General features: G+C 49.2%; 1 protein-coding gene across 1 annotated transcript; it reads right to left on the bottom strand.

Moving 5' to 3' along the window:
• Nucleotides 1-97: 97 nt before the first annotated feature.
• Nucleotides 98-27,634, bottom strand: Supt5h (SPT5 homolog, DSIF elongation factor subunit). Its single transcript, XM_038338847.1, is given in 30 exon segments — nt 98-485; nt 566-661; nt 2,742-2,945; nt 3,043-3,211; nt 3,316-3,474; nt 3,824-3,929; nt 4,015-4,142; nt 4,248-4,350; nt 4,424-4,534; nt 4,775-4,859; nt 5,737-5,861; nt 5,952-6,102; nt 6,996-7,142; nt 7,247-7,402; nt 9,533-9,669; nt 9,760-9,853; nt 9,982-10,087; nt 11,211-11,281; nt 11,379-11,468; nt 13,206-13,457; nt 16,217-16,285; nt 16,591-16,621; nt 16,820-16,885; nt 16,980-17,048; nt 17,166-17,235; nt 17,630-17,641; nt 18,191-18,256; nt 18,949-19,111; nt 27,164-27,247; nt 27,488-27,634. Coding segments are annotated over 29 exon segments (3,258 nt in total). The 5' UTR covers nt 27,239-27,247; nt 27,488-27,634; the 3' UTR covers nt 98-338.
• Between the last annotated feature and the right edge of the window lies 1 nt (nt 27,635).

A 27,635-nucleotide genomic window follows, 5' to 3' on the forward strand; every position in this document is an offset into this window, starting at 1 on the left:
TTATTTCCTAGATGTGGAAATCAAGACTTGGAATCCAGCTATTTGCCCTAACTTAATAACCACAGTTAAACAAGACAACCCTTTCCACAAATATACACACTTTTCAAACAGCTAGCTTCTCTTTATTGAAAGACCTGAATACAAAAGCAAGCCGGGGCAGCAGAAAGAAGGTAGGAATCTTTCTCAGACTCTACTCTGATGTATAGAGTTTCAGGGAAGGAGGAAAAGAAAATACAGAATGATCACCCTGGCTTGCTCCAGACTCAGGGTTCCATGCTGGGTCAAGCAAGGCCAGAGGGTGGGCTGCTTGCTCCATGCTTGCACTGCACACTCGGGCTTCAGGCCTCCAGGAGCTTCCCTAGGAAGCGGAGGTTCAGGATCTTAATCTGTTGGTCTTCTAGGTCCATTCGGATGATGCCATCCTCACCATCAATACTCAGTAGGACCCCGGTGGCCTCTCGGTCCTCACCCAGAATCACTTTCACCTAGAGGCAACATTAAGTGTCAGGTCCACCAGCAGCTGCCATGCCCCCCCCCCCGTACCCTCCCAAAGGCCCCACCCTACCTTGTTGTTCTTGGTGGGGGTGATGGGCTCCAGGTGCTCACTGGAAATGCTGACAACCTTCTCACTGTCTTTCAGGTACACGGAGCACATGCCTCCCTACAGAGGGAAGGATAGCCTGCTCACTGCTCTCAGGAGCCCACCCTCCAAGCACCACAAACTATGAAGGTGAGCAGGAAAGGCTACTAAGGGAACCACTAAAATGCTGCTAAATCAGGTCAAAAGAGAGCCAGGTGTTGTAGCACATACCTTAATCCCAAATCCTCAGAGATGAGCCAGAGGCAAGAGGAACTCACTGGATTCCAGGCCAGCCTGGATTCACCTGCCTCTGCCCCCCCCCCCCGCCCCCGCTAGGATTAAAGGTGTGTCACCAATGGCTATATAGTGAGACCTTGTCTCAAAAAACAAACAAGCCAGGCGGTGGTGGTGCAAGCCTTTAATTAATCCCAGCACTCAGGAGGCAGATATATCTCTATGAATTCGAGGCCAGCCTGAATTCATCTACTAGAGATGGTTCCAGGACACGCTCCAAAGCTACAGAGAAACCCAGTCATGAAATACCAAAAACACAAAACTAGATCAAAACAGAGAAAAGTTAATGCCTTTAATCCCTGCACTCAGAAGACAGATGTAGGCAGAGATCTGTGAGTGATTTCCTGGACAGTCAGGGTCACACAGAGAAACCCTGTCTTGAAAAACAAGCTTTTATAAAAAGAGATAACTTCTAATACATTTGACTCTACATGTCCCAAGCTAGTCTCATCTCTGGAACCCTGGTCTCAGGATCAGCCCTGACTTGAACCAAGTTCCTGGTCATGGTCACCACCCTCCTGCTCTGAACCCTGCCATTCAGTCACTTGCCTTCCCTACTGCCCGGCCATAGAGCACCCTATCTTTCCTGACACCTGTGTCACCATTCCAATCCATCCATGCTACTCCAACATGGAGAAGCAAGTCCACATCATAAATCTGGTCCTACCACTCTGCATGGCTCCTCAGTGCCCTCTGGACAGTAGTAGCTGCTCAGTCTGTCTGTCATCTAGCCCAGCCTCACTGCTTACCTTCCCTCCCCCTGGATATTCCTTTTTGTTGTTTTCCAGACAGGGTTTCATTGTGTAGTTCTGGCCCTGAACCTGGGACTAAAGGTGTGCACCACTACTACCCATCCCACCCGGGCATTTCTAGTCTGGCCACAATGAGTACACTTCAGCTTCCCTGGAGGCTATGCACATGCTTTGCTTGGCTTACTTTTTGTTTTTTGTTTGTTTGTTTTTGTTTTGAGACAGGGTTTCCTCTGTATAGCGTTGGCTGTCCTGGAACTCAATCTGTAGACCAGGCTGGCCTCAAAATCAGAGATCTGCCTGCCTCTGCTTCCCAAGAACTGGGATTAAAGGTGTGTGCCACCAAGTCCAGTTCCTGATGTACTCATATTCACCTTTCAGGTCTCAGCTTCAATGTCTCCTCCAGAAAGTCCTCCTTGATTCCCAAAGTTGGGAAATCAGTTCCCCCCTGCTCCTCAAGCCTTCTAAGCTTCTCATGCCATTCTGCCCACTCTGGGCACATATCTCTCTACCCCAACGCAAGGTGAGGTCTGTGAGGACAGGGTAGGCTGCATTGATCCCTGGTGTTATCAATCCTATCAGAACATCTACTGGAGGGTTAACAGGGTTTAAGCCTTTCTACAGAAAGTTGGACTCCTGAGGAAAAGAACGCAGGTGTTTCCCCCTGTAAGAATGCACTGAACACCTCCAGCCCCAAATACAGACTTCATTACCCAAGCTAGGGTTGATGCTCGGCTTTGAGGCAACAGGTGGGTAACATGAAGACCTCCTCAGACCCCTAACACACACGCTCAGACAACAACTGCTTTCTGAAGGCTGAAGGACTAGCCAGACAAGACTGGATGGAAGACTGGGGTGGGGGTGCAAAGAGCTGTTAGCACACGAGGCAGAACTACCCATCCCCTGGATTCACATTCACCCAGCCTTCCATATCTGTCTGTCCATCACGCCATACTGGACATTATAGTTGAAAAGTTAAAACTATAAACAAATAAGTTGGGGATATAGCTCACTAGCCTAGCACGTATGAGGCCTAGGATTCCATCCATAGCACCACAGACAAAAATAAGTAAGTACATAGTTGGGGGACCTTGCCCACCCGCTAGGATCCTACTTACCGTGACACTGCGGATGACACCCGTCTGCCCCACTACTTGTGTGTCCAGATAGGTGTCTCGCACCTTCACCTGGATATCAGTGGTCACCCAGTCACTGGAGTTCTGCTCAATGCCTGAGCCTGGCGTATGTGGGTTGTAACCTCCAGGAGAAGGAGCTCCAGGGGTCATCGGACTGTAGCCAACAGGGCTGGGGCTGGGACTTGCCTGAAGGAAGACAGGAATCAGTATCTGAACAGTCACTGGGCCTGGCCATTCCAACTGAGGTCCATTGAAGTCCACAGCCTTCTGTGACATAGCTTACCTGATAGGCCATTGGTGAAGGTGTGGGGTGGTAGCTGGCCGGGGAATGGGTGTTCTGATAGCCTGCTGGGCTTGGTGCCACTTGGTGGTAGCTCTGGGGACTGGGGCTGGGCTGGTAGGACCCCTGAGGAGAAGGGGCAGCGTAGGGGGAGAACTGGTCTGTGTTGTACCTGTAGACAGAAGAAAGGGGTGTTGGTACCGACAGAAAGGGTAGGAGGCAGGGCGGTGGGCAGCTGTGTGCAGGGCTTTTCAAGCTCAGCCCTGGTGGACTCACATGGCTGGCGTCCCTGGTGTCTGCGGGTTGTACTGTGGATTGACCTGGGGGGATGATGGGTCTGGGTAGCCGGGTGTTTGGGGATTCGGGGTTCCCCCATATGCCTGTGGGGATGGGGTGGGCTCGTCGTCAAAGGCATACTCGTATTCCTCCTCAGCCCTGGTGGGACAGAAGTCTATTGAGAATGACGATGGTAACAAATCTGATGAAGCCTGCAGAACAGCACTACACACTGGATCCTCAACAGAGGCAACTCCATTCGGACAGAAGCCCCAGACAAGGCTTTCCTGATACTAAGGCAATGCCACAGCTGAGTTGATGATGCAGAGGGACAAGGCTGCCTGCTCAAGATCACACACCTGGCAATGTCTCCAGGCACAGAGTAACTGCATGTTGAGGCTGGTGATGTGGACAGGACAGTGTATCCCAGCCTGGAGCAGTCACCACACTACTCAAATACAACCACTTACACCCTGGCCAACACAGCCCATCCTAAAATGGCCCTCACCTGGAAGGTGTGTTCGGGTTGTTGGGGTCCCAGGCTCCACTCTGAGCAGGAGTGCGGCTACCATCATGCAGGGGCGTCTGAGAGCCATAATGTGGAGTACGGCTCCCTGGATAAAGTAAAGAAGCATGCTCTTTATTCTGTCCTATCTCCTGAGCCCTCTGCTCCATCCCTAGTATTGTGGACATACTTACCATCCTGCAAAGGTGTCTGGGAGCCATACATGGGTGTTCGAGAACCAGAGCCGTACATGGGTGTCTGAGAGCCATACATGGGTGTCCGTCCATAGGTGGAGGTCATGCCACCTGGACGTTGGGAGTCGCTGTGGACACAGAACAGTGGAGTGGGTGGGATTCCTAGCATGCCCAAGCTCCTCCCTAGGCCCAGCCATCAACCCCACACTGGTCTTTCCTAAGCCCAGACATACACCGTGGTGAGCCGCTGGCGGTCTACAGAGATAGTCTGGCAGGTTGAGTGCAGCTCCACTCGGGCTGTGGACTCCGTGGCATCCTTCACCACACCAATGTAGCCTAGAAGGAGTTAGGCAGTCAGATGGGTGAGCTCCCCAGCATAGCCCCTGCCTCCCCGCACTCAATGGCTCACCTTTATAGGGTCCCTGGGAGATACGCACAGTCTGGCCTATGAGCTCGTTATCTCTTCGCCCTCGACCCCTGCTCATGCCACCACCTGGGCTACCAAAGCCACCATGCTGGCCTGTAGGATGGAAGATGTTGTGAGGGCCCAGGAATTATGCCTTCCCTCTTATGTTGTCCCCACAGCTGGAACACCCTCAAACTTCTTTCTTCCAGCTTCAGCCACCCCTAGAGGGTTAGGGGCCTCCTCCACCCACTCCCTCACTCTAGGGCCCTTTGACTCCACTCTGGCCACAAGGCTTTCAAGCTGAACACTCAAGGCTGCCCCCATGGTAATCTCTGAGCTCTGACCCCATCTCACCTTCACCACTGGGGTGCATGGGGCTGCTGATCCGGGGGCTCATAGGAGTGAAGCCACCAACAGTTAAATTGGTCACATCCCGGGGCTAGGGAGGGATAACAAGTGAACAGCCAGGCAGGAGATAGAGGTGAAAGGCCTCAAGCCCCCTCCCCACAATGACTAGGTTGATCCTGCTTGCGGCAGCCCATCAACCAGCCTTCCTTTTCCAGGGACAAAGTTCTCATCTTCTAGGTGAGGAAGTGCCCACCCCTCTGGCTCTATAGGCCTCTCTAACAAGAGGCCTGTCTCTCCCCCTCATCAAGATGTGCACCTTAACCAAATGAGTCTGACATAAAAACACAAGTTGCAGGTAAAAAATCTTGTCTGGTTTTTACTTTTATTTTGAGGACAAGGTCTGCGTAGCTCAGGCTGGCCTATGCATTTACTACGTAGCCAAAAACTGACCTTAAGCTCAGCAGCCTCCTGCCTCACTGCCCAGTGCTGGTAACTAACCCGGCCTGTGCGGAGCACATCTTGCTTCAGATTTCCTTTCCAGTATCTGGTTCTATACAACTTTCCTGCCAATCCTATCTCAAGCCTGGGCAACGGCAGTCCCCAAGTTACATGGTGGCTCTGTAGTCCCTTCACCTTGATCCCTGCTGTGACAACAATCAGCAGCCCCCCTCGTCACTGTCTGTGCCCTGTACTATCACTTCTTAGAAGGGGGCACTCAGGGAAGGAAGCCCTGACAGGGAAAGCTTGCTGCCACCTCTCTGTCCCCTGCACGCTGCAGCCTTGGATCCAGGAGGGTGCAGGTACCTCAGGGTGTCTACTACCCAAATATGCAACCCACAAAGTGAGTGACAACGACAGGAGAGCAGCTCGAGATCTCAAAGAAACTTGTGCACCTTTTTGCAGTGGCTTGCAGTGACACCTACTTAGAACCCACCAGCCTGGTCTTTGCTGCTCCCTCATGTTCTCACCTTTGAACCCACCGGCCAACACCAGGTGCCCGTGCCCTTACAGACAAACATTCCACCATTCTCTACTAGCTTCTTGCAATGCAGGAAAGCAAAGCTGCGATAAAGATGGCGGATCTCCCCCTCTCCGGCCCTGGGAAGAAGGGAGGGGGTCACACGAGGGAAGGGCAAACCCCACCGCAACTCTTTTAGACTCAGCCAGAGAACAGTGCTGACACTTACTGAGTGAGGGCCATCAATGACCTTGACAATGTCCTTCACATGAATATTGTTCTGATCTGAGTCCAGGGCCACTGCAAAGCGGTTGTCCTTTTTCTGAGTCACAGCCTGGTTGCCTGACGGTCACCACTTCCCATGCATGTTCAGAACCTTTGTGGGGAAAAAGGTAGTAGAGGATGAAAGGGGATGAGGTGGTGTGAGGTGAGCTGTCCCTTCCTTGGGAGAGACAATCCGGAGACCCTGAGCCCTACACAGCATCCTGACTGCACATGGAGCAAAGTCAGAGCACCAACCAAAGTTGGGCACTAGGTCAGCCAGACATTCTAGATCATTTCAGAAGACCCTTTGGAGGGTTGGGATGTAGCTCAGTTCCGAGTGCTGGCTTAGCATGCATGAAGCTCTGTTGTGTTGGACTCCCAACACCATATAAACTGAGCACGGTAGCAAATGTGTACTCAGTGTGGAAGTAGGAGTTGAGGAGTTCAAGGTCATTCTCAGCTATGTAGGGCAAACAAAAGGCTCTTTGGGAGGAGACGCTAACTTCCTGACTGAGCACCAGGGGCATGAGGAGTCCACTGATTACCCACCCTGCTAAACACTTCACACACTTCTCTCTGAGAGGAACACAATCACAGTTCCTACCTTACAGTGGCCCTGAGAGGGCAAGTCATGAGGCCAGGGACACACAGTACAGAAGCAACAGAGCTGACAGGTTCAGGGTCCTAGGTACTATGCTAATGCACACATGGGGTGGGGATGGGGAAGGGCAGAGGTGTGGCAACTGTAGCATGACGCCTTTGCAAAAGCATCAAATTCTGGGTCACATATTCAACTTCTCAGCCAATGACGTAGATCTCTACCTAACTAGGTGTGAAGCTTAAGGCAGTCAGGAAAAATGACAAGCCACTTGCCAGCATTACACAGACAGGCTTCAGAGAGCCTTCCCAGGTCTATAACCCAGCACAATTTGTGAGCTTGGTTACCACACTACTACCTCCTGGGATGTGGGGTGGGGCTCTTGGGATAGGATCATCAAGACACACCTGGAAGGTTTCTCGCTCTAGCCGCACGATGACACCCACAGTGCGGGGATCCAGTTGTACCAGCTCACCCCACTCATGCTGGCCCCCAACATCCACACCTGAGGCTGTCTCTGAGCAGAGCTGCAGGTCCCGGGGAAGCACCTTCAACTGTGGAAAGACAGTGGAAGGGGTGAGGCAGGCCCCAGGGAACTACCCTACCAGGGGTCTCCTCTTGGTACCAATGAGGCTGCCATGTTCTTCCAGGCACTTACCTCATGCATGGTGAGGTCTGAGAAGAGAATGACAAAGTTCTCCTCCACCCTCACAATGAGACCTGTATCACCCTCAAATCGGCCAGCAATCACTTTTACATGGTCCCCCATCTTGAAGTACTTCCGAAGTTCCTGGGCTGGGAACTCAAGCATGTCCTGGAAGATTTGGCCATGGGGACAATGAGAATGTAACAGAAACGAGTCACCTGCCCTACTCACTTTCAGCATCACATCAGTCTCAGCTGAGAGCTGGAAGTCCCACTTTAGCTTCCCCACCACCCAACCTGAGCCGATCTGAGACACCTGCATTGGTCCTCCAGAGATAGCTGTCCAGGCAGGACTTTGAGCTGGACAACCCTTTACCACAGAGAGGACCAGGCCATGAAACACACGCATATGCCTGAACCCACAGGTAGCTTGTCCTCAAATACATGGAACTCTCTTGGGACCAGTATTTTGATGCCATTCCCTAGCCCAAGACTCTGCATATTGGCACCAACAGCTCTTCATACACGCAGGCACACACCTCTGTGACTGACAGCAGGCATTGACCTAGGTTATTCCATAGTCAAACCCTAAACCCAATGTGACCCAGGCATGCTACTCCTCAGAAACAACCAATAAAGACAATGTCATCAAGTCACAACAGACTCAAAGTCAGTCCTTCAACAACACATCAGGAAATATCCCATAAAGGGGACCTAGTGTTACAAGCCAGTCGGCTACTAGAGAGGATGAGGCAAGAGGACCACAGGTTCAAGGCTGGCTTGGATAATTTGGCAAACCCCTCACTCAAAAAGTAAAAAGAGGGAGCTAGAGAGACGGCTCAGAGGTTAAGAGCAGGGTGCTCTTTCAGAGGACCCAGTTCAAATCCCAGCAAACACATGGTGGCTCACAACCATCTATAATGAGATCTGGTGCTATCTTCTGACCTGCAGGCATACATGCTGGCAGAACACTGTATGCATAATAAATAAACCTTTAAAAAAAAAAAAAAGAAAGAAAAGAACCAGTGAGATGGCTCAGCCCGGTAAGGGAGCTTTTTTTTTTTTTTTAAAAAATATTTATTTATTATGCATACAATATTCTGTCTGTGTGTATGCCTACAGGCCAGAGGAGGGCACCAGACCCTATTACAGATGGTTGTGAGCCACCATGTGGTTGCTGGGAATTGAACTCAGGACCTTTGGAAGAGCAGGCAATGCTCTTAACCTCTGAGCCATCTCTCCAGCCCGGTAAGGGAGCTTTTTGCCACGGCTGACAACGTGAGCTCTATCTCTGCCCTCCATATACATATACAATGATTAAATTCAATTTTTTAAAGTAAAAAGAGGCTGGGCATGGTGGCAAATGCCTTTAATCCTATCACTTGGGAGATTTCTGTGAATTAAAAGACTGGCCTTGTCTATAGAGTGAGTTCTGGTCCAGCCAGAGCTAGAGAGCTACAGAATGAGATCCTGATTCAAAAAAAAAAAGAGGGCAAAGGGTATCAGCAAGATGATTCAGTAGTAAGGGAGCTTGAGCCAATTCTGCCAGCATGAGTTCAATCCCAAGTAAAGACCAGTGAATGAGGGAACAGACTCTGATCTCCATATGTGCTCTGGTATATGCACACACAAAATAAGTAAATGCGCAAAGAAATAAAAACAAAAACGGGTCAGGCAGTGGTGGTACACACCTTTAATCCCAGCACTCAGTAGGCAGAAGCAGAAGGATCTTGTAATTTCAAGGCCAGCCTGGTCTACAGTTAGTTCCAGAACAGCCAGGGCTATACAATGAAACCCTGTCTCGAAAAGCCAAAAAAAGGGGGAGGGGGAGCTAACACACTCAAAGAATATGACTTAGTGATAGAAGCCACCAGTGAGGGTTTGGGGTGAGGCTACGGGGTAGGGCATTTATCTAGCATGTGAAAAGCTTTGTATTCCCAGTACCACACATAGGCACCAAAGAGGAAAGTGGGAGGCATCCCTTGGATGCATTATTCCTCTCCTCTAAGCAGCTACACATTGGTGCACACCACTTTCAGGCTGTCCTTACTCATAAGCAAGACAGCCCAGGGCACAGCCTGTACTCACAAAGTCCCCTACAGACAGGCAGAATCAGGCCTGAGAAACAATGGAACACCTGCGGAATTCCCCAGTCACAGAAAATAGGCCTGAATACTAAGCAAACCATTAGCACAAGGAGACACAAAAAGATCCAGACATGTCCTCCATGAGGACAGAAACCACTGTCTGGACCTACACAAGCTGCTGTGACCAGACGCGGCCAGCCCTGTGGTGTTACCTTGAGGTCCTCATGCTTGGGCATTATGGTAATCTTGTTGCCGTCCACACTGAGAACCTTGCCTTGCAAGTTGATGAGCTCACCCTCGCACACCTCCACATTGTCCCCAGGCTGGAAATTGTGCTCCCGCTCCTTCCCTGAGGGAATAGAACAGTGTAAGGCTGACTGGGCAGCCATCTCCAGGGCCACCCTCCTCCTTGGCCAGGTGTGAGGCCAGAACCAGATACCTGTGCCTTCAGTCACCACCTCCAGGTCGATACCCTCAGGCTGATCTTCAAACTTTTCCAGTTCTGATAGGGTGGGCTTCACACCCTCTGTAATCTGATAGCCAGGGTGGAGGGAAGGGATGGACAGGGGTCAGTGTTACCAACAGGACAAACCACTGGAGAGCACAGCTCCTAGAGGAAAGAAGCTGCACCACCCCATGATCACTGCCCACTGGGCCTTACCACAGCAGACATGGCGAAGCTCTTGAACAGGAAGCCCTTCCGACTGTAGCGGTTCCCCTCGAAGATGAGGAAGTCACCATCAGAGGCAACATCACCCCCCAAAGACCTGAGATTCAGAGGAGACAGAACTGGTAAGGAGGGGTGTAATCCGTTTCCTGGATGGAAAAGGGGCTCAGGACTCTGCAGGACACAACTCTGGTGGCTTAAATGACTTTTCACACCCAAAGGTCAGCTAAATGAAGGAACTCCTGCCTTAGTGATTGACAGAGCAGGGCAGAGCGGCTGGACAGTGAGTGCTGGGCACACAGCAGGTCCTCAGAAACACGGATGAAATAAGCTTTACTCTTGAAGCAAGGGCAAGAGTTCCTGCATGTTCACAGCTGTGCAGATGCCCCCAAGCCCTGTGACATCAGACGCTGACATCAGAAGCAGGGCCTTCCTCTCTACCAGAGGGAAGGTGGACTCAAGATGGCTGAGAGCAAGGCTGATGACTGATCCCAATGCAGGTGGACAGGAGCCAATCCTAGGCCCTAACTCCAGACCAGACTTGTCAGGGACCCTCACCCTGCATACAGGGGTCAAGCACTTGGCTTAGGACTCCAATATGGAAAGATGGTGGCCACTATAGAGGAATGCTTGAGTGTCTGTTTCCTCTGCCATCTTTGCCACAAAAGTAGTCTGGGCAAAGGACCAGTGTGCTCTGATGGGCACCGAGGGCCCCCTCTGCCCTCTGCTGAGCATGGCCTAGTAATGGAGTGTGTGGACAATATGCCCAATACCCTAAGTTCCATCCTAACACCAAACCAAAAATCTGCCTGACTGCCTCAAACATAGTGGGTTCCAGAGCAGGACTAGAAAAACTCCTGTCCCCTCTCTCTTTTTCCTGTCACCAGGAACCCCAGCCAGTTCCAAACACATACACACAGCAATGGAGGCTGGGGTAGTTCATTACTACTAGTAACATGCAACAGACTAGGATATGGCTCAGAGGCAGAGTGCTTACTTAGCACGCATGGGACCTGCCACTCAATCCTCAGAACCAAAAAATTAAATGAAAGTAATCTGCAGCAGAGGAAACTGAGATCCAAGATAGAAAGCGCCTGCCTGAGGCTAGGCTGCCCAGTTAAGTGTTCACACAATGCACCCAAGGGGGAATGTCCCTGAAGAGACCACCAAAGCACACTGTGCCACACAACCAACAGCCAAGCCTGGTCCCTCGGCATGCTCACCTGATCTTCTCAGCATCAAAAAGCCTCTGTGGAGGCCGCTTGAACTTCTTCCTTTTGGCAAACCAGTCTTTCTGGGGAGAACAAAGGCCACACGTGGGAGAGGTGAGGGGGGTCTGGCCACTAGCAAGGATACAGTGTTCCCCCAACAGGCACCACAGCTTGCAGTACCAAGCTCATGCGGGCTTTGATGCGGTCATAGTCGATGCGTGGGATCATCTTGAGGGAAATGGTGTTCTGGCTGGGCTCAACGTAGTCCACCTGGGAGAAAGCAGCAGGTCAGCAGGGCTCAGCTGGACAGCAATGACCCCAGCAACCTGAAGGGAAGGTACTAAACGGCCAGAGAAGGACATGGAAGAGATCTGCTTGCTCACAACTCCCAAACTCTGTCCTGTTCAGAACTTCTTAGCATTAGAAATGAACATACACCACCCACCTGCCTTCCCCACTTGGATAAATGAAAGGTCCCACAACAGAAGACCACAGCCTAATGGCCGTTTTCTCCAAAGTGCCCCTCTTTCCCAAAGCCTCCCACTTGATTCTGCTCAGGCCACAATCAAAAGTAATTTTCTTTTGTTTAAAGACAGGGTCTTAGCCGGGTGGTGGTGGCGCACACCTTTAATCCCAGCACTTGGGAGGTAGAGGTAGGCGGATCTCTATGTGAGGCCAGCCTGGTCTACAAGAGCTAGCTCCAGGACAGCTAGGGCTGTTACACAGAGAAACCCTGTATCAAATAAAGACAGGGTCTCACATAGCCAAGAATAGCTTCAAACTCGCTGAACAGCTGAGGATGACCCTGTGCTTTTGACTCTCCTCCTCTACACCACCTGAATCCTGGGATTATAGGCATGAACTGCCATGCCTGGTTTTATATAGAACTGAAAACTGAAGTCAGAGCCTCCTACATGCTAGGCAAGCACTCCACCAACACCAACTGAGCTACAGTCCCAGTCCTTTCTTTTCCATTCCACCCACCACCCAAGTGCAAGGGATCAAACCCACAGCCTCATGCAAGCAAAGCAGGCGACTATCAGTTTAGAAGCCCTGGCAGCCCTTCTCAATTCCTTCATTCTTACACTCGCAATCCCCTCAGCTATGAACTTTAAGATCCCAACCTTCCCAGCTGGGAGAAGCAGTAGAGCAGTTGCCTAGATGAACGTGGGGGATGGTGTGTGGCTCTACTGGAAAACATGTGCCAAGAATGTGTAAGGCCCTAGGTTCACTTGCCATTGCATAAGATTTTTAAAAATTGGACTATATTCCATAGAACCCTCCCATCTCCCTCCAGTGACAAAGCTATACAAGTCTTTAATCCCAGCACTCCAGAGGCAGAGGCAGGAAGATCTCTGTGAGTCTGAGGTCAGCCTGGACTATATAGTAAGTTTCAGGCCAGCCAAGGCTACACAGAGAAAACCCTGTCTCAACAAAACAAAACAAAACAAAACAAAACAAAACAAAAGAACCTACAATGGACTATAAGGTCTGTCACCTCCAAACTCAGTTCTGTATCTCTTACTCTCTGCTCTAGACATCTTGATTTTATTTATCCTGCATGTGTGTGGGGGGAATCCCCCACCATGTGTGCCTGTGTCATGTTGGGCCTGGTGTCCTCAGAGGCCAGAGGGCATGAGATCCCCAGGGACTGGAGTTACAGAAGGTTGTGTACCATGAAGTGCTGGGAATCAAACCCAGGCCCTCTAGAAGCACAACTGATATTCTTAACCACAAAGCCATCTCTCTAGGTTCAGGCATCTACCTCACATGCCTGCCTTCTCCCCCATACTCCACGTGGCTCATCACTCCCTTTCCTCAGTCTTTACTCAACTTGCCTTTGACTGTCCTAGCAACAGGCATCCACCTCCTGTGTGCCTGGAGCTAAACCCTCACCTTGTTTTCCTACCCTGAGGGAAGGCTGTTCTTGGCTCTTGGAAAAGGAGGTGGAAGAAAAGAGGGCAGTGTACAGAGCCTGGCCCACTCAGCTACTCCATCGCCTCCTACCTGAGCAATGTCGTCTTTGTAGATGCCTCGCTTGAGGCGGACCCAGGACTTTGGCTTCAGGTTGGCCACCTCCTTCACCACCTTGAGCACATCAGTCATTTCCTTGATAGGCACCATCTGCTGGTTCCAGTAGCCAAGCCGCAGGTTGCCCACACCCTCAATGGCCTGCTTCACATGGGTTTGCTTGTAGGCCTCCACGTAGATGTAGCCCTTCACGTGCTCTGGAGCAACCACTGACTTAATCTGCAGGGGCTGGAGACAAAGGTGGGAAACACAGCTGGCAACAGTCAGGACGGCAGGAGGGCGCTGTCCGGCCCTCCGGGTGAGTCCACAGAAGCACCACAGTGGCATGGACACTGAGATGGTCACAGCAACCACAACGGAAGCTTTAAAAGTGACTCAAGCTTTGCTCCAAGCTGGCCTCAAATTCTTGTTCCCTGCCTCCACCTCTTTAATACTAGCATGTCTAGCAAGGGACTGATTATGTTATGGTTTAACTACACTGCAAAGCACAGTGCGACCATGAAACAATAGTGAGGGGATAGTAGGAATGGGGAGTGGCTGCCAGTGGTGCTTGCTTGCTTTCCCTCCCTCCCTCCCTCCCTCCCTCCCTCCCTCCCTCCTTTCTTTCTTTTTTTCTTGGTTTTTTGAGAGAGGGTTTCTCCTCTGTGTAGCCTGGCTGGTCTGGAAATCACTCTGTAAACTCACAGGGATCCTCCTGTCTCTGCCTCCTGAGTGCTGGGATTAAGGGTTTGGGATACTATGGGATCAGTTTTCATGAGCTATTCAGGAATTACAGCACAGTGATGATAGTGAACATAAACATATAAACATGCCGGGCTTATGCACACCTACAACTCCAGCAGACTGAGGCAGGAGGATTATAATAATTCAAAGCCAGCCTGAACTAAAAAGGAAGTTTTAATGTTGATTTGCTTTTGCTAGCCCGTGTGTATATGTATGTGCATGTACATAAGTATAGTCATGGAGGTCAGAGGTCAACTGTAAGTGCAGCCTACCTTATTTTTTATGATATGGTCTCTCAGTTTGCTGCAGCTCACATGATTTGGCTAGGCTGGCCGGCCAGAGAGCCCGAGATCCACACAGCCAGCACTGGGGTTACAAAGCACAGACTATTATTCCCAGCTTTTGTTCATGGATACTAAGGCTGGAACTCAGGTCTTCATTCTTGTACACCAAGCATTTTACCAACTGAGTTATCTTCCTAACTACTGATGGTTTTTTGAAATAGAGTTTCACAGCCCAGGCTGCTCTGGAAATTGATAAGTAGCCAAGGATAATCCTGAATTCCTGTTCTTCCTGCCTCTACCTCCCAAATACTGAGATTACAGATGTTCATCACTACGTCTGGTTTCATACAATGCTGAAGGCCAAGTCCAGAACTTCAGGCATGCTAGGCAAGTACGCTACCAAACAAGTCAAATCTCCAGTCCTTTCATTTTTTGAGACAGTTTCTCATGTAGCCCAAGTTGGCCGTGAACTCCTAATCCTCCTGCTTTGTTTTTTGTTTGTTTGTTTGTTTCTGAGACAGGGTTTCGCTGTAGTTTTGGAGCCTGTCTTGGAACTAGCTCCTGTAGACCAGGCTGGCCTCGAACTCAGAGATCCACCTGCCTCTGCCTCCCGAGTGCTGGGATTAAAGGCATGCACCACCACTGCCTGACCTAATCCTCCTGCTATAGTCTCCCAAGTGCTAATATTTTGGGGCTATCATAAATAAATAAAAATTTTGGTCAGGCAGTGGTAATGCATGCCTTTTAGTCTCCCCCCCCCAACTTGGGAGGCAGAGGCAGGTGGATCTCTGTGAGTTTGAGGTCAGCCTGGTCTACAAAGCAAGTTCCAGGATAGCCAGGACTGTGACACAGAAACCCTGTCTCAAAAAAACCAAAACCAAAAATAGTAAAGAAAATAAAATAAAATAAAAGATATGGTTATTTCTGTGTACACAGGTATCTGTGTATGTGTCTGAAGAGGTCTGAGAAGTATCAGATCTCCTGGAGTTACAAGCAGTTGTGTGATTGTGAGCTGCCTGATGTGGAGACTAGGAATCAAATTCTAGTCCTCTGAAAGAACAATGTACATCCTTAACTACTGAGCCATCTCCTTAGCCCTGACAAAAGGCTTTAATTTACACACTTACAGAGAGCACTAGAGAGACGGTTCACTCATTAAGAGCATTTGCTGCACAAGTGCGAGGGTCTGGATTTGGATCCCCAGAAACATGTAAAAAGTCGGGGGGTGGGGGGGACTGGAGAGACAGCTCAGCAGTTAAGAGCACTGAATGCTCTTGCAGAGGACCTAGATTCAGTTCTCAGTGACTCACAACCTCCTATACATCTAACTCTGACCTGTGTGAGCACTGTACCCACATGGTGCATACACAGACAAGCAGATGCACACACATGCATATAAATTTAAAAAATAAGTAACATTTAGAACAAAAGTCGGGGGTAGGGAGATATGGAACGAGACAGGAAGATCTCTGGGGTTTGCCAGCCAGTCAACCTACCCCAAAAAACAAAAACAAAACAAAATAAAAAAGAACTCCAGGTTTAGGGAGACCCTATCTGAAGAGAACAAGGAAGTGACCAATAGGAAGGTATGTGATATTCTCTCTGGCTTCGTCATGAATGCACAGGTATGTGCACCCATGCAACAGGTGAACACACAGACATGACAATACTGCTCATGCATATACACACACCCCAAAACAAAACAAGAGCTGGAGAATGGCTCAGTCATTAAAAGCTAACGTTCACAACCAAAAGGGCAAGAGTTCAGTTACCATCACCCACAGCTGACTTTCCAGCTAAAAACAAACACCACCAACAAAAAGTCCCAGGGAGGCAAAGCGGTCTTATTCTCTGTTCTAGCTCATCTGCTCGCTCGCTCACTCACTGCTTACTTAGTGTAAGGGTACTTAGTGGTTATAAACGTCTTCCACCTGGCTTAGCCCTGATCCTACACGGCAATCTGCCCACTACCTTACTTACTGTGTCTGTGAACTGGTAAGCGATGAATTTGCGCATCAAGGAAATTGCTGTGGCTCGTTCCTCACCAATCTGGAAAGAGAGGTGGATTTGGAGACCTGAAGAGGAAGAGATCAGGACACGAGAAAACTGGCAGAAAAAAGAAGGGGCAGGGCAGGTGGAGGCAGAAGGTGAAGCAGGAGATGAGCTGCGAGGAGAAGACACTAAGGGGTGAGAGTAGAAGAGGGAAGAAGGGGCAATGAGTGGGGTAGAGACAGACAGACAGGAAAAGGGGCATAGAGAGGCAGCTACAGAGGGACCAAGAGACTCGCTTCCCAAGAAGATTCAGAGAAGATAAATGGTCCTCCCTTACAGCAGCCCAAAGTCAGAACACACACCTTACACTTGACAGTCCACAGGTTGGGGTCCCTACACAGCACAGGATAATGAAGACAGGTTACCAAGTGTCTCCTCAGTAAGACACAATCCACACCATCTTCCCCTCCAGCCCAGGGACCCGCTCTCATCAACCGTACACAGGGGTCTTCCTTCCCCCACCCTTGTGTATGTCTGGATCCCATATGGGATTCCCACCATTGGCCTTCTACCCCTCTCCCACTCTCTTACTTGACTCCCGGGAGCAGCTGCTGCTGGGTGATGTCGTCTGAGAGCTCATCAGACCCTCCATACACCCTAGAGGGAGAACAGTGTTGGGAAGGAATGCTGTCACCCCACCAGACCGCATCAGCTTTCCACCCAGGGCTGCCTGCGCCCACCAGGCACTTACGTCTCTCCCACAGATGATTTTGCATATTTCTTCATATAATACTCGCCCAGTTCCTCTTCTCTCTGGTCCCTGAGGTATGATGGGGAAAGCAGACATGAAAGAAAGTGGAAGACAAGAGGGCAGGCTGACCTGCCCCCCATCTGTCCTAGGAAACTGGGTCCCACCCAGGTCTCCTCACTTGCTCACCTCCAGAGATTCTGCAGACGACGAGCCCCAGAGCGGTCTTCATCCAGGACAACATTATCAATGTTGGAGGCTGGAAACAGAGGTGCAGGGAAAGTCAGGCGGGAAATGGGCTTGGGGAGTCCAGGGGCCAGAAGACACCTGGCTGAGGATACCCCCACCATGGTCCCCCATCCTCTGTCCTACTCAACTCCCGCTTCTCATCACATGTGCTCAGGGTGGGTCCAGTTGCTGGAGAGCATCCATCAGTTCTCCCCCTCACAGCCACCATCTAAGCACGGCCTGGACTCCCCAACCTCATACTCCCACCTGTACTAACTACATCTTGGCCTATGGACACAGACACGTATAAGCTTCCTAGGGTCAGACACCCAAGACTGCCTATCCCTGCACCCATATGAGTCACAGTCCCAGGGCCACATAGCATATGAGAGAAGAGCCACAAACCACACTTGCCCAGTTCTTACCTTCAATCTCTTCTACTTGGAGGAAGAGGAGAAGGTGGTGGTGGTGGTAGTGGTGGTGGTGGTGGTGGTGGTGGTGGTGGTGGTGGTGTGCAGGGTAGACAAAGTATGAGCCAAATTATAGCAGCAAAATCAACCAATGGGGTGGGGCGGAGGGAGGGACACAGGAAGGTCGAAAACCAAAAGTAAAGGCCAGGCACCAGGTGGGTGGGGAGAAGCCGAAATGTATGAGGCGCACAGAACGGAAAATAACAGGGAAGGGGCACTGGCCCAGCAAGTGGGGGGTATTGTGGGACAGAGTCCACCCACCCTACACCCCACAAAAGGGATACCCAGAATACTCTCCCCACACCACCACCCACCCAATAGTCCCCCCCCCACTCATGGGCCTAAAAGGAAAAAGGTTTGGGGAGCCGTCTCTCTGGCAAGGACAGAAAGAAGCAAGGTGAAGAGAGTGAGGATTGGGGTGGTTGCAGGGCATGGGGTGTGGGGAAGGGCTTAGAAGACACCCTCCCAGGCACAACCCGCACCCAACGTGGTCTTGCAGGCAGGTCCCACACACACCTTTCTCCAGGATGTCTTCTGCTCCATCTTCCCACTGGTCCTCATCCTCATACTCATCATCTACATCTGAAATGGAAAAGCCAGGCAGTCAGCCGGGATAGAAGGTGACCTCAGGCCAGGAGGTGATGGCACACACCTTTAATCCCAGCACTCGGGAGGCAGAGGCAGGAGGATCTCTGTGAGCAGAACAGCTCCAAGATTGAAACATTCACTCTGGGAGACAAGCCTCAAAAATCCACAGACCTGGACAGAGGCTCAGAAAGGAACATACAAGAGGTCATATCACAAAGCAGTATAGCGTGGAGGTATGACGTGGAACCACCTATCTCTAAAGACCATTTCCTCCACTCCACACCAACCACACATATTCCTTCTAAACAATTACAACCAGAGCTGTCATGGAATGCTGTAACCCCAGCATTCTGCATCTGGCCCCATAGTATAGGCCAGTCACCCCAACTACATGAGAGGCTAAGCAGAAAATTGCAAGTTCAAAACCAACTTAGGCTACACTATCAGTTCAAGGCCAGCCTGAGCAATTTAGCAAGATTCTGTCTCAGACTAAAAAGTAAATCAGAGGGCTGAGAGTATGGCTCAGAGGATACAGCACTTACCTAGAGTCTACCAGTGAGGGTCTAGGGTGTGGCTCAGCAAAGGGTCAATCCCCACTCCATCATATGCATGTACACAAACACAAACTAGAGCCTGACTATCTCATGTCTTATGCTTGCTCCACGCTTCCAGGCCCTATGACATACCAGCCTCATCCAAAATGAAGCCCCCATGGCGTGGTTTCTTCGGGGGCCGGTCATCATCTTCCTCTTCCTCTTCCTCATCGTATTCCTCTTCTTCCTCCTCCTCCTCTTCCTCAGGCTCCTCCTCCTTCTCACTGCCTGCTGCACTCCGTCGTTCATCCTCTGCCTGTAGGGTTCAAGCAGAGCTGGAACATCAGATCCAGAAACCCTTATGTCAACGTCACAGACACATGTCCAAACTGCCCCCACAGTCCCAATCTGACCAGGCCTCTGGTTACTGTCCTAATTCAAGTGACAGGTCAGCCATGTCCCAGCCACCCAACCAACTCCTGGGAGCCAATACCTTTACTGGATCCCTTGTCCCAAAGGCCATTAAATGGCAGTTCCTTGTGACTTGGTCCTTAGCCCTCATCTCCATGCTTCCTGTAGAGTCCTGCTCCTGACTCCTGGATCTGTTTTAGGTGCTTAATATTCAGCAATGGCTGTCTCCAGTGCTTCCCTTGCACTTCCTCTACCACTAATCTAAAGGTCAACGTGCTACTCCTGGTAATGCAGACTGCCTTGGAACTCACCGTGCCGTCTAAGCTAGTCTTGAACTTGTGGCATCCTCCTGTCTCTCTTTCCCAAGCAGTGCACTATAGTGCACTATAGGTATAAACCACACCTGGCTTCCACTCACTTTTTTTTTTTACAATTTTTAATATTTATTTATTTATCATGTATACAATATTCTGTCTGTGTGTATGTCTGTAGACCAGAAGAGGACACAAGACCTCATTACAGATGGTTGTGAGCCACCATGTGGCTGCCGGTTGAACTCAGGACCTTTGGAAAAGCAGGCAATGCTCTTAACCACTGAGCCATCTCTCCAGCCCCTTCCACTCACTTCTTAAAAGCAGCTTTAGATGGACCTAGTGCTCTGTCTAGGGCCATGATTCTCCTTCCTCCCACACCTCTCTCACTGTGCCACTTACCTTACATTACCTCAGCTCCCATATCTGCTGCTGATGCCCCCAATTCCTCTACTTCTCCACTTTTTCCCCGAAACAGAGCCCACAACCTACAAGCAGCAGCCTCTGGGTTGCCTCCCTAATATTCTCTGAATATGCCAGGTCAACAGTAGCCATGTCCCACTGTGATCACAGTGCTGTCCCCAGAGCTATGCTGGCTCCAGCTCCCTGAAGGCACCAGATTCTGACCCTTTCTGCCTGTGAATGTCACTGCTCCAATCCCTCCCATTCCAAGTCTAGGCCACCATGCTGCCCTTCAACACTGGATCCTTGCCTTGGCTTCCTCTGGAATGTCGTCACCCCCCTCCGCCCCGTTTCTAATGCCTGTTCTATAAACAGACATTTCTTTGGGCCACCAGCTCACAAATAACCACACAGAGACTTATTACAAAAGCTCAGTCTTAGCTTAGGGTTGTCCCACTAGCTCTTCTAACTTAATTAACCCATTTATAGTAACCTCTTTCCCATTCTGTATGTCTGACTCATTCCACATCTCTCTTGTACCTAGATTCATCTCTTCCTTTCTCACCTTGGAAGTCCCACCTATACCTCCTGCTTAGCTATTGGCCATTCAGCTTTTTATCACACCAATCAGCACATACATCAGTGTACAAATATCTCACAACACTGTTCCTGTGCCAGTCACAAACTCCACTGCCCAAGCATCACTATTTAACTCACCACCTCAAGGTCTCCTCCATTTCCATTGCTACAACCTAGTTATCCAGTATTTTTGTATATTTGTTTTTATTTTAATCTGCTTATTATTGTGTGTGTGTGTGTGTGTGCATGCACTCCTCATGCTTGTGTGAATAACTGCCAGATATTTGCAGGTGCCTTCAGAAGGTGTAAGACCCACGGAAGCCAGAGTTACTGGTAGCCATGAACTACCTGACCAGGATGCTGAGAACAAACTCAGGTCCTCTGGATGAGCAAATGCTCTTAACCACTGAGTCATCTCTCCAGCCTAGTTTTTTCTTTAAATTTACTTAATTAGTTCTAAATAGCTTAAAGAGACAATAAGTTGGGCTGAAGAGATGGCTGTTCTTCCAGAGGTGCTGAGTTCAATTCCCAGCAACCATATGGTGGCTCACAACCATCTGTAATGAGATGTTACTCTCTGTCATGTAGGTATACATGCAGGCAGAACACTGCATACATAATAAATAAATCTTAAAAGAGACAAGTAAATTAAAAACAAATATGTATATAGGAATACATATAAACATTATACACACACACACACACATATACATACTGGGCATGGTGGTGCATGTATTTAATCCTTGCTCTTTGGAAGCAGAAGCAAATTGATCTCTGAGTTCAAGGCCAGTCTGGTCTACATACTAAATTCCAGGCTAGTCAGGTGAGTGAGACTGTACAAGATACTGTTGCAGTCTACTGAGTCTTCCCCTGAAATACCCAGGCCCCACAATCTTAAAGAGAAATACAATGGTCAAAACACTGAGGCACCAGGCTGGAGAGAAGGCTCAGGGGTTAAGAGCACTGGCTGCTCTTCCAAAGGTCATGAGTTCAATTCCCAGCACATGGTTGCTCACAACCATCTATAATGAGATCTGGTGCCCTCTTCTGGCATGCAGGTATATATACAGAGCACCTGTATATAAAATAGAAAGAAAGAAAGAAAGAAAGAAAGAAAGAAAGAACGAACTTAACCAAAAATGGAAATAAAGGAAAAAGAAAAGGACACCAAGGCACCAAAAGGACACTCCGTGTTCCAATCAGGCTCAGAGCTGCAAAGCTTTAAGAGAAGTAATACATGCCCTACAGCACCAGGGCTGCCTTATCCTCATTCTACCTGAAAGTGCCCCTGAACCACCTTAAGTGCTAGGAAACCAGCAACTAACCCCTGAACCTGAATCTAGGCCACGGTGGGGCACCCTTGACTGCTGAGTGTTCAGTCATAAAGACATCTACATCAACCCCCACAAGGCTCAGGGAGTACAAGGAGAGAGGAGGCAGAATCTAAGAGCCAGAGGATGGATACTCCAGAGCAGTATCAGGAAAGGCTGTCTCTTAGTTATGATGTGGCCACTGCCTTCGTGAACTCAGAGCACAAGTTCAAGTCAGCTAACAAATTCATCACCAATGGGGGAAGGACTCATGCATGAGGTTAGCTGAGGAGCTACTGGCAATTAACAGGGGCTGGGGAAGTAGGAGTCATTTTTCTTGAGGGTGACACTGTTAGAAGGTTGTGTATGTAATGAAGGCAGCACTAATTGAATTCAGTGGATTTAAAAAAAATAACGAAGTTGGGGGGGCACATTGGAGGGGCAGAAGAGGAGAAAGGGGTTGGAAGTAGACATAATCAAGATCCATAACATCCAGGCGGTGGTGGGTCATGCCTTTAATCCCAGCAGAGATCCATTATTAATCCCAGCAGAGATCCATTATTAATTCATTATTAATCCCAAAGAGAGATCCATCATTAATAGTCAAGAGTGGCTGAGCATGCTTTAAGAGTCCAACACTGGGGAGGCAGAGGTGGCAATCAGGCCAATCAGGGCTACAAAATGCAACCCTGTCTCAAGGAAGGGGGTTAAAAAGATACAATGTATATATGTATGACCCTGCCAAAGAACAAAGAAACATTGTATGTTAAATAGAAAAGTAACTAATAGGATGCTGAAGAAATAGCTGAGTTTAAGAGCACTGGCTGCTCTTCCATAGGTCCTGAGTTCAATTCCCAGCAAACACATAGAGGCTCACAACCATCTATAATGAGATCTGGCTCCCTCTTCTGGCCTGCAGGCATACATAAGGTAAAACACTATATACATAATAAATAAAATCTTTTAAAAAAGATTTGCCAAGGGGCTGGAGAGATGGCTCAGAGGTTAAGAGCATTGACTGCTCTTCCAGAGGTCCTGAGTTCAATTCCCAGCAACCACATGGTGGCTCACAACCATCTATAATGAGATCTGGTGCCCTCTTCTGGCATGCAAGCATACAGGGAAGGAATGTTGCCGGGCGGTGGTGGCGCACGTCTTTAATCCCAGCACTCGGGAGGCAGAGGCAGGCGGATCTCTGAGTTCGAGGCCAGCCTGGTCTACAAGAGCTAGCTCCAGGACAGGCTCTAGAAACTACAGGGAAACCCTGTCTCGAAAAACCAAAAAAAAAAAAAAAAAAACAGGGAAGGAATGTTGTATACATAATAAATAAATCTTAAAAAACAAAATTTGCCAAGACTCCAAAGCTACACAGAGAAGCCCTCTCCTGAACAACAAAAATAAATAAATAAAAGTAATTGCCAAGAATTAATAAAATACTTTATTTTTAAACTTTATTCTAGTCAGGCATGGCAAGCAGGTGAACAGTTTTGATCCCAGCACTCAGGAGGCAGAGGCAGGTGGATCTCTGTGAGTTCCAAGAGGAAACCCTGTCCTTTTTTTTTTTTTTTTTTTTTTTTGGTTTTTTTTGAGACAAGGTTTCTCAGTAGCTTTGGTGCCTTATCCTGGAACTAGCTCTTGTAGACCAGGCTAGCCTCGAACAAACAGATCCGCCTGCCCCTGCCTCCCGAGTGCTGGGATTAAAGGTGTGCGCCACCACTGCCCAGCGAAACCCTGTCTTGAAAGAACCAAAAAACAAAAACAAACAAAATACAACAACAAAAAAAGACTAAGAGGGATGTGTTCCATCTAGTCTACAACAAACAAAAGACTAACTAGGTCCTCCTCCCTGGAAAGTATGGGGGTAGAGGCAGAAGGATCCGGAGTTGAAGGAGTCTCTCTGACTGAACAGCAAATTTAAGTTAGCCTCAGCTACATGATACCCTGCTTTGAAAACTGAGAAAAGGGTTAGAGAAGGCTCAGCGATTAGGAGGAATTGCTGCTCTTACAGAGGACAGGGTTTAATTCCCAGCACACACATGTTGGTTTGTGCTATTCATAACTCTAGTTCTGGGGGATCCAATGCCTTCTGATCTCTGCTGACACACTCCTGGTGCATAAATATACAGGCAGGCAAACTATTTATACACAAAAAATAAAAATAAATAAACCTTAAAAAAATAAAATAAAATAAAAATCACTGACCCAGGTGCGGTGGTGCCCACCTTTAGTCTCAGCACTCAGGAGGCAGATGGATCTCTGTGAGTTCATCGCCAATTGGCCAGGCCTACATAGCCAGTTCCAAGGCAGCCAGAGATACAGATGAGGCCCTGTCTTAAAATAAAAACACTAAGAAGAAAACAATGGATTTCCTTAATATTGATGCTGACAAGGCCACAATATCTCACACTGCTGTGTTTTACACGTTTGTATGTGGGCTCATGTACGGTGCAACCTTCATGAGTCAGTTCTGTTTCACCCCGTGGATCCTAGGACTCCAACACAGGTCCTTGAACTTGGCAAGGTGAACTCACCAGTTCAACATCTCACATTTTATTCATTTGGGTTTTTTTGTTTGTTTTTGTTTTTTGGGGTTTTTTTTGTTTTTTTTTTGTTTTGTTTTGTTTTGTTTTTTTGTTTTTTTGTTTTTACAAAGTTTCTCTGTGGAATAGCTCTGGCTATCTTGGAACTTGTTCTGTAGACCAGGCTGCCCTCGAACTCACAGCGATCCATCAGCCTCTACCTCCCAAGTGCCAGGATTAAAGGTGTGTGCCACTACCGCCCGGCTTACATCTCACATTTTAAAAAGCTAAATTTTGCCAGGTGATAGTGGCACATGCCTTTAATTCAGGCACTTGGGAGGCAGAGGCAGTGGATCTCTGTGAGTTCAAGGCCAGCCTGATCTACAAAGCAAGTTCCAGGACAGACAGGACTGTTACAGAGAGAACTCTGTCTCAAAGGAAAAAAAAAAAAAAGCCAAGCTTTACAGGTCTGTTTCAAGCCATCTTTCACTGTGTCCTCTTCTGGAGCCTTCCTTCCTGAGGCAAGGGCTCCTGCATATGGCTGTTTCCTGGGGGCTGGACCAGTCTTTGATTTGTGTTCTGTTTTGTTTTCAGGAACAATCTGAAATTGTAAGCATAGACTGGAATGGCTAATTCTTAGGAGGTCTCATAAGAGAGGACCATACAGTGAAACACTCAGACACCAAAGAATGCAGGAGCCTGGTGGGCAGCACTGCACAGCTACAGTTCTGAGTCTACCACACTCTTACACTGCGGTCAGCACCCCTGCAGTGACTGTATGCAATGTGTGTCAATAAAACCATCTCTGCTGCCGGGCGGTGGTGGCGCACGCCTTTAATCCCAGCACTTGGGAGGCAGAGGCAGGCGGATCTCTGTGAGTTCGAGACCAGCCTGGTCTACAAGAGCTAGCTCCAGGACAGGCTCTAAAGCTGTAGAGAAACCCTGTCTTGAAAAATCCAAAAAAAAAAAAAAAAAAAAAAAAAAAAAAAAAAAAAAAAAACCATCTCTGCTGCAGACTTAGCTCAGAAAGGGAGGCCATGAGCTAACACCCAAACTAGGAGCCTGGCTGAATGAATGAAGGGGATGAGAATGGGAAGTCCGTTGATTTCCTTCACAGCAAGCAGCATGATGTTTGCCAGACAACCTACCTATCTACAGAACACAGGACAACATCTGGCCCAGGATCCAGCAGCTAGGGCAGGCCTCACACCTCCTGCTTGATGTCAACAGCCAGCCAACAGATGACTCATGAGTCTGACAGATGCCCAGTGACAAACCTCTGAAAGGAAGGAGCCAGGGACCCTGGTCTCATTACCACCAGGCTACAAGTGCCAGCAGTGACCTAAAGCCATGAGTCACTACAAAGGCTAGTCCCGTCCCCCCACCACCTGCCCTACATCACCATGGATGGATGCCTGCCTGGGAGAAGAGGACCACCCCCAAAGGCACAAAGACTAGCAATTAAATACCTACAGAGGACAAGCAGACCACGCAAGTAAGTGGGTACATCAATGGAAACCCATAGTCCTAAACCCTCCAGGACACAGATCCATAACATCTTTGCTTTTCCAAACTCTGCCATGAAGTAAAGGCAACCAATGCATCCCAGTATTGGAGAGAACCCAAGTATGCACAGAGCAGGCTGGAGAGAAACACTGCTGAGTAGCAGAGCACCTGCCGAGCATGCTGAGGCCAGGGGGTCGATCCCCTCTCCTGGAACAGAAGGCGATGGCCACTTATGAGCAGAGATGCTGTAAAGACGTCCCAAGCTCCATGCTGTCAATCCCTCTGTTTCCCACTAACGCAGGGGACAGGAACATAGCTTCAGGTTACTGTGTGGAGGCTTAAGTCTGATGATGGTAATGACACCAGAGCCCCTAGCTCCTTCCTCAGAGGTTTTATATTGTGTACGGTGAAATCTTTGAAAGCACTGACGACTCACTTAAATTAATTTAGGGCCTAGCCCAAGAACTGTTTCTTGGGAACACACACACACACACACACACAGAGAGAAGTGGGGGAGAGGGAGAGAGAGAAAGAGAGAGAGAGCGCTAAATTTAAGGGAAGCGCACACTTCAGTGGTAGAGCTCATTGTTAGTGTGTACAAAGTCCCACATTCTATCCCCAGCACCATCATGACATGAATTCATTCACACATTTCATAAGTATCTTACACAGAAATTTAATACAGTATTTTTAGTGCTCCAGGGTTTTTTTGACTTTGACCTGTCACATTAAGTCAAGTGTGGAAATTTCCATTTGTGGCACATAGGGGCTCAAAAAGTTTTCAGATTTTGTATCTTCTATTCATTGGCTACATTTATTCCCATTAGCAAATACGTGTTCGCTCATCGGTTGTTTATTTATACTTTAAAATCTGTTAACTGGAGCCCAAGGACCAAGAATTATGCCTGGCACACAGTAGGCAATACAAATACACTTCTGGGAGAACTGGGCACACCTAAAAACAAAAACATAAAAAATACTAATAGTCAAAACTGTAACTCGACGACAGAATGTCTACCTAACATGACTAAAGCCCTGGACTCAATCCTAGCACCGCAAATAATAATAATAAGCAAAATGAAACAAATCGGGCACATGATGCTAAAAAGCCAATTAAGTCTGAACACATCACCTACTGTGTCAGTGACCCTGGCGCACCCCCACCTTCCAGAGCCTGTCCCTCTGCTCCACTCTGAGTTGCCTGCTCGCCCATCTCTCCCGACAATCTGAAAACCCCCTGGCGTTCTGAGTCCTGGGCTCCCGCGGGGGCCTCTCTGCCCTGTCCCCGTCCCCAGGCGCAACGTCTCCCCCTAGAATCCAAATCACTGACCTCGGCCTCCTCCGCCTCGCTGCTGCGCTCGCTGTCCTCCTCCTCGGAGAAGTTGCTGTCTTCGCTGTCCGACATCTTCCGCAACTGCAGAGGGAAAACAGCGGCCTCAGCGCATCCCAGAAACCGAAGCTTCACCCCGAGCCTCAGTTTCCGTGTAAGTTCCACTGGAGAAGAAAATGCCCCGGCGCACTTCCTGCAGCCCGGTTCTGGCGATCGCGACCCCGAGCTCTGCCGACGCCAGCTAACATATGCGCCTCTGGCTCCGGCCGGGTCGCTAGCCGGGCCCGGCAGCCTAAAGGCCTACACCTCGGCAAACCCGCTTACCGATCACTTTACACCTGAGGCTTCCGCGCCAGCTGCGGCTCACACAACGCCTAGCTGGGCTGACGTGCTCTCGCGCGAGAGCTGGCGCGTTAGCCTCGCCTAACGCGAGATTCCTCGGGACCTGCCGCGAGGAAGGCCTTGGGGGCCG

This window comes from Arvicola amphibius, chromosome 8, assembly GCF_903992535.2.
Source record: "Arvicola amphibius chromosome 8, mArvAmp1.2, whole genome shotgun sequence".
Taxonomy (NCBI): domain Eukaryota; kingdom Metazoa; phylum Chordata; class Mammalia; order Rodentia; family Cricetidae; genus Arvicola; species Arvicola amphibius.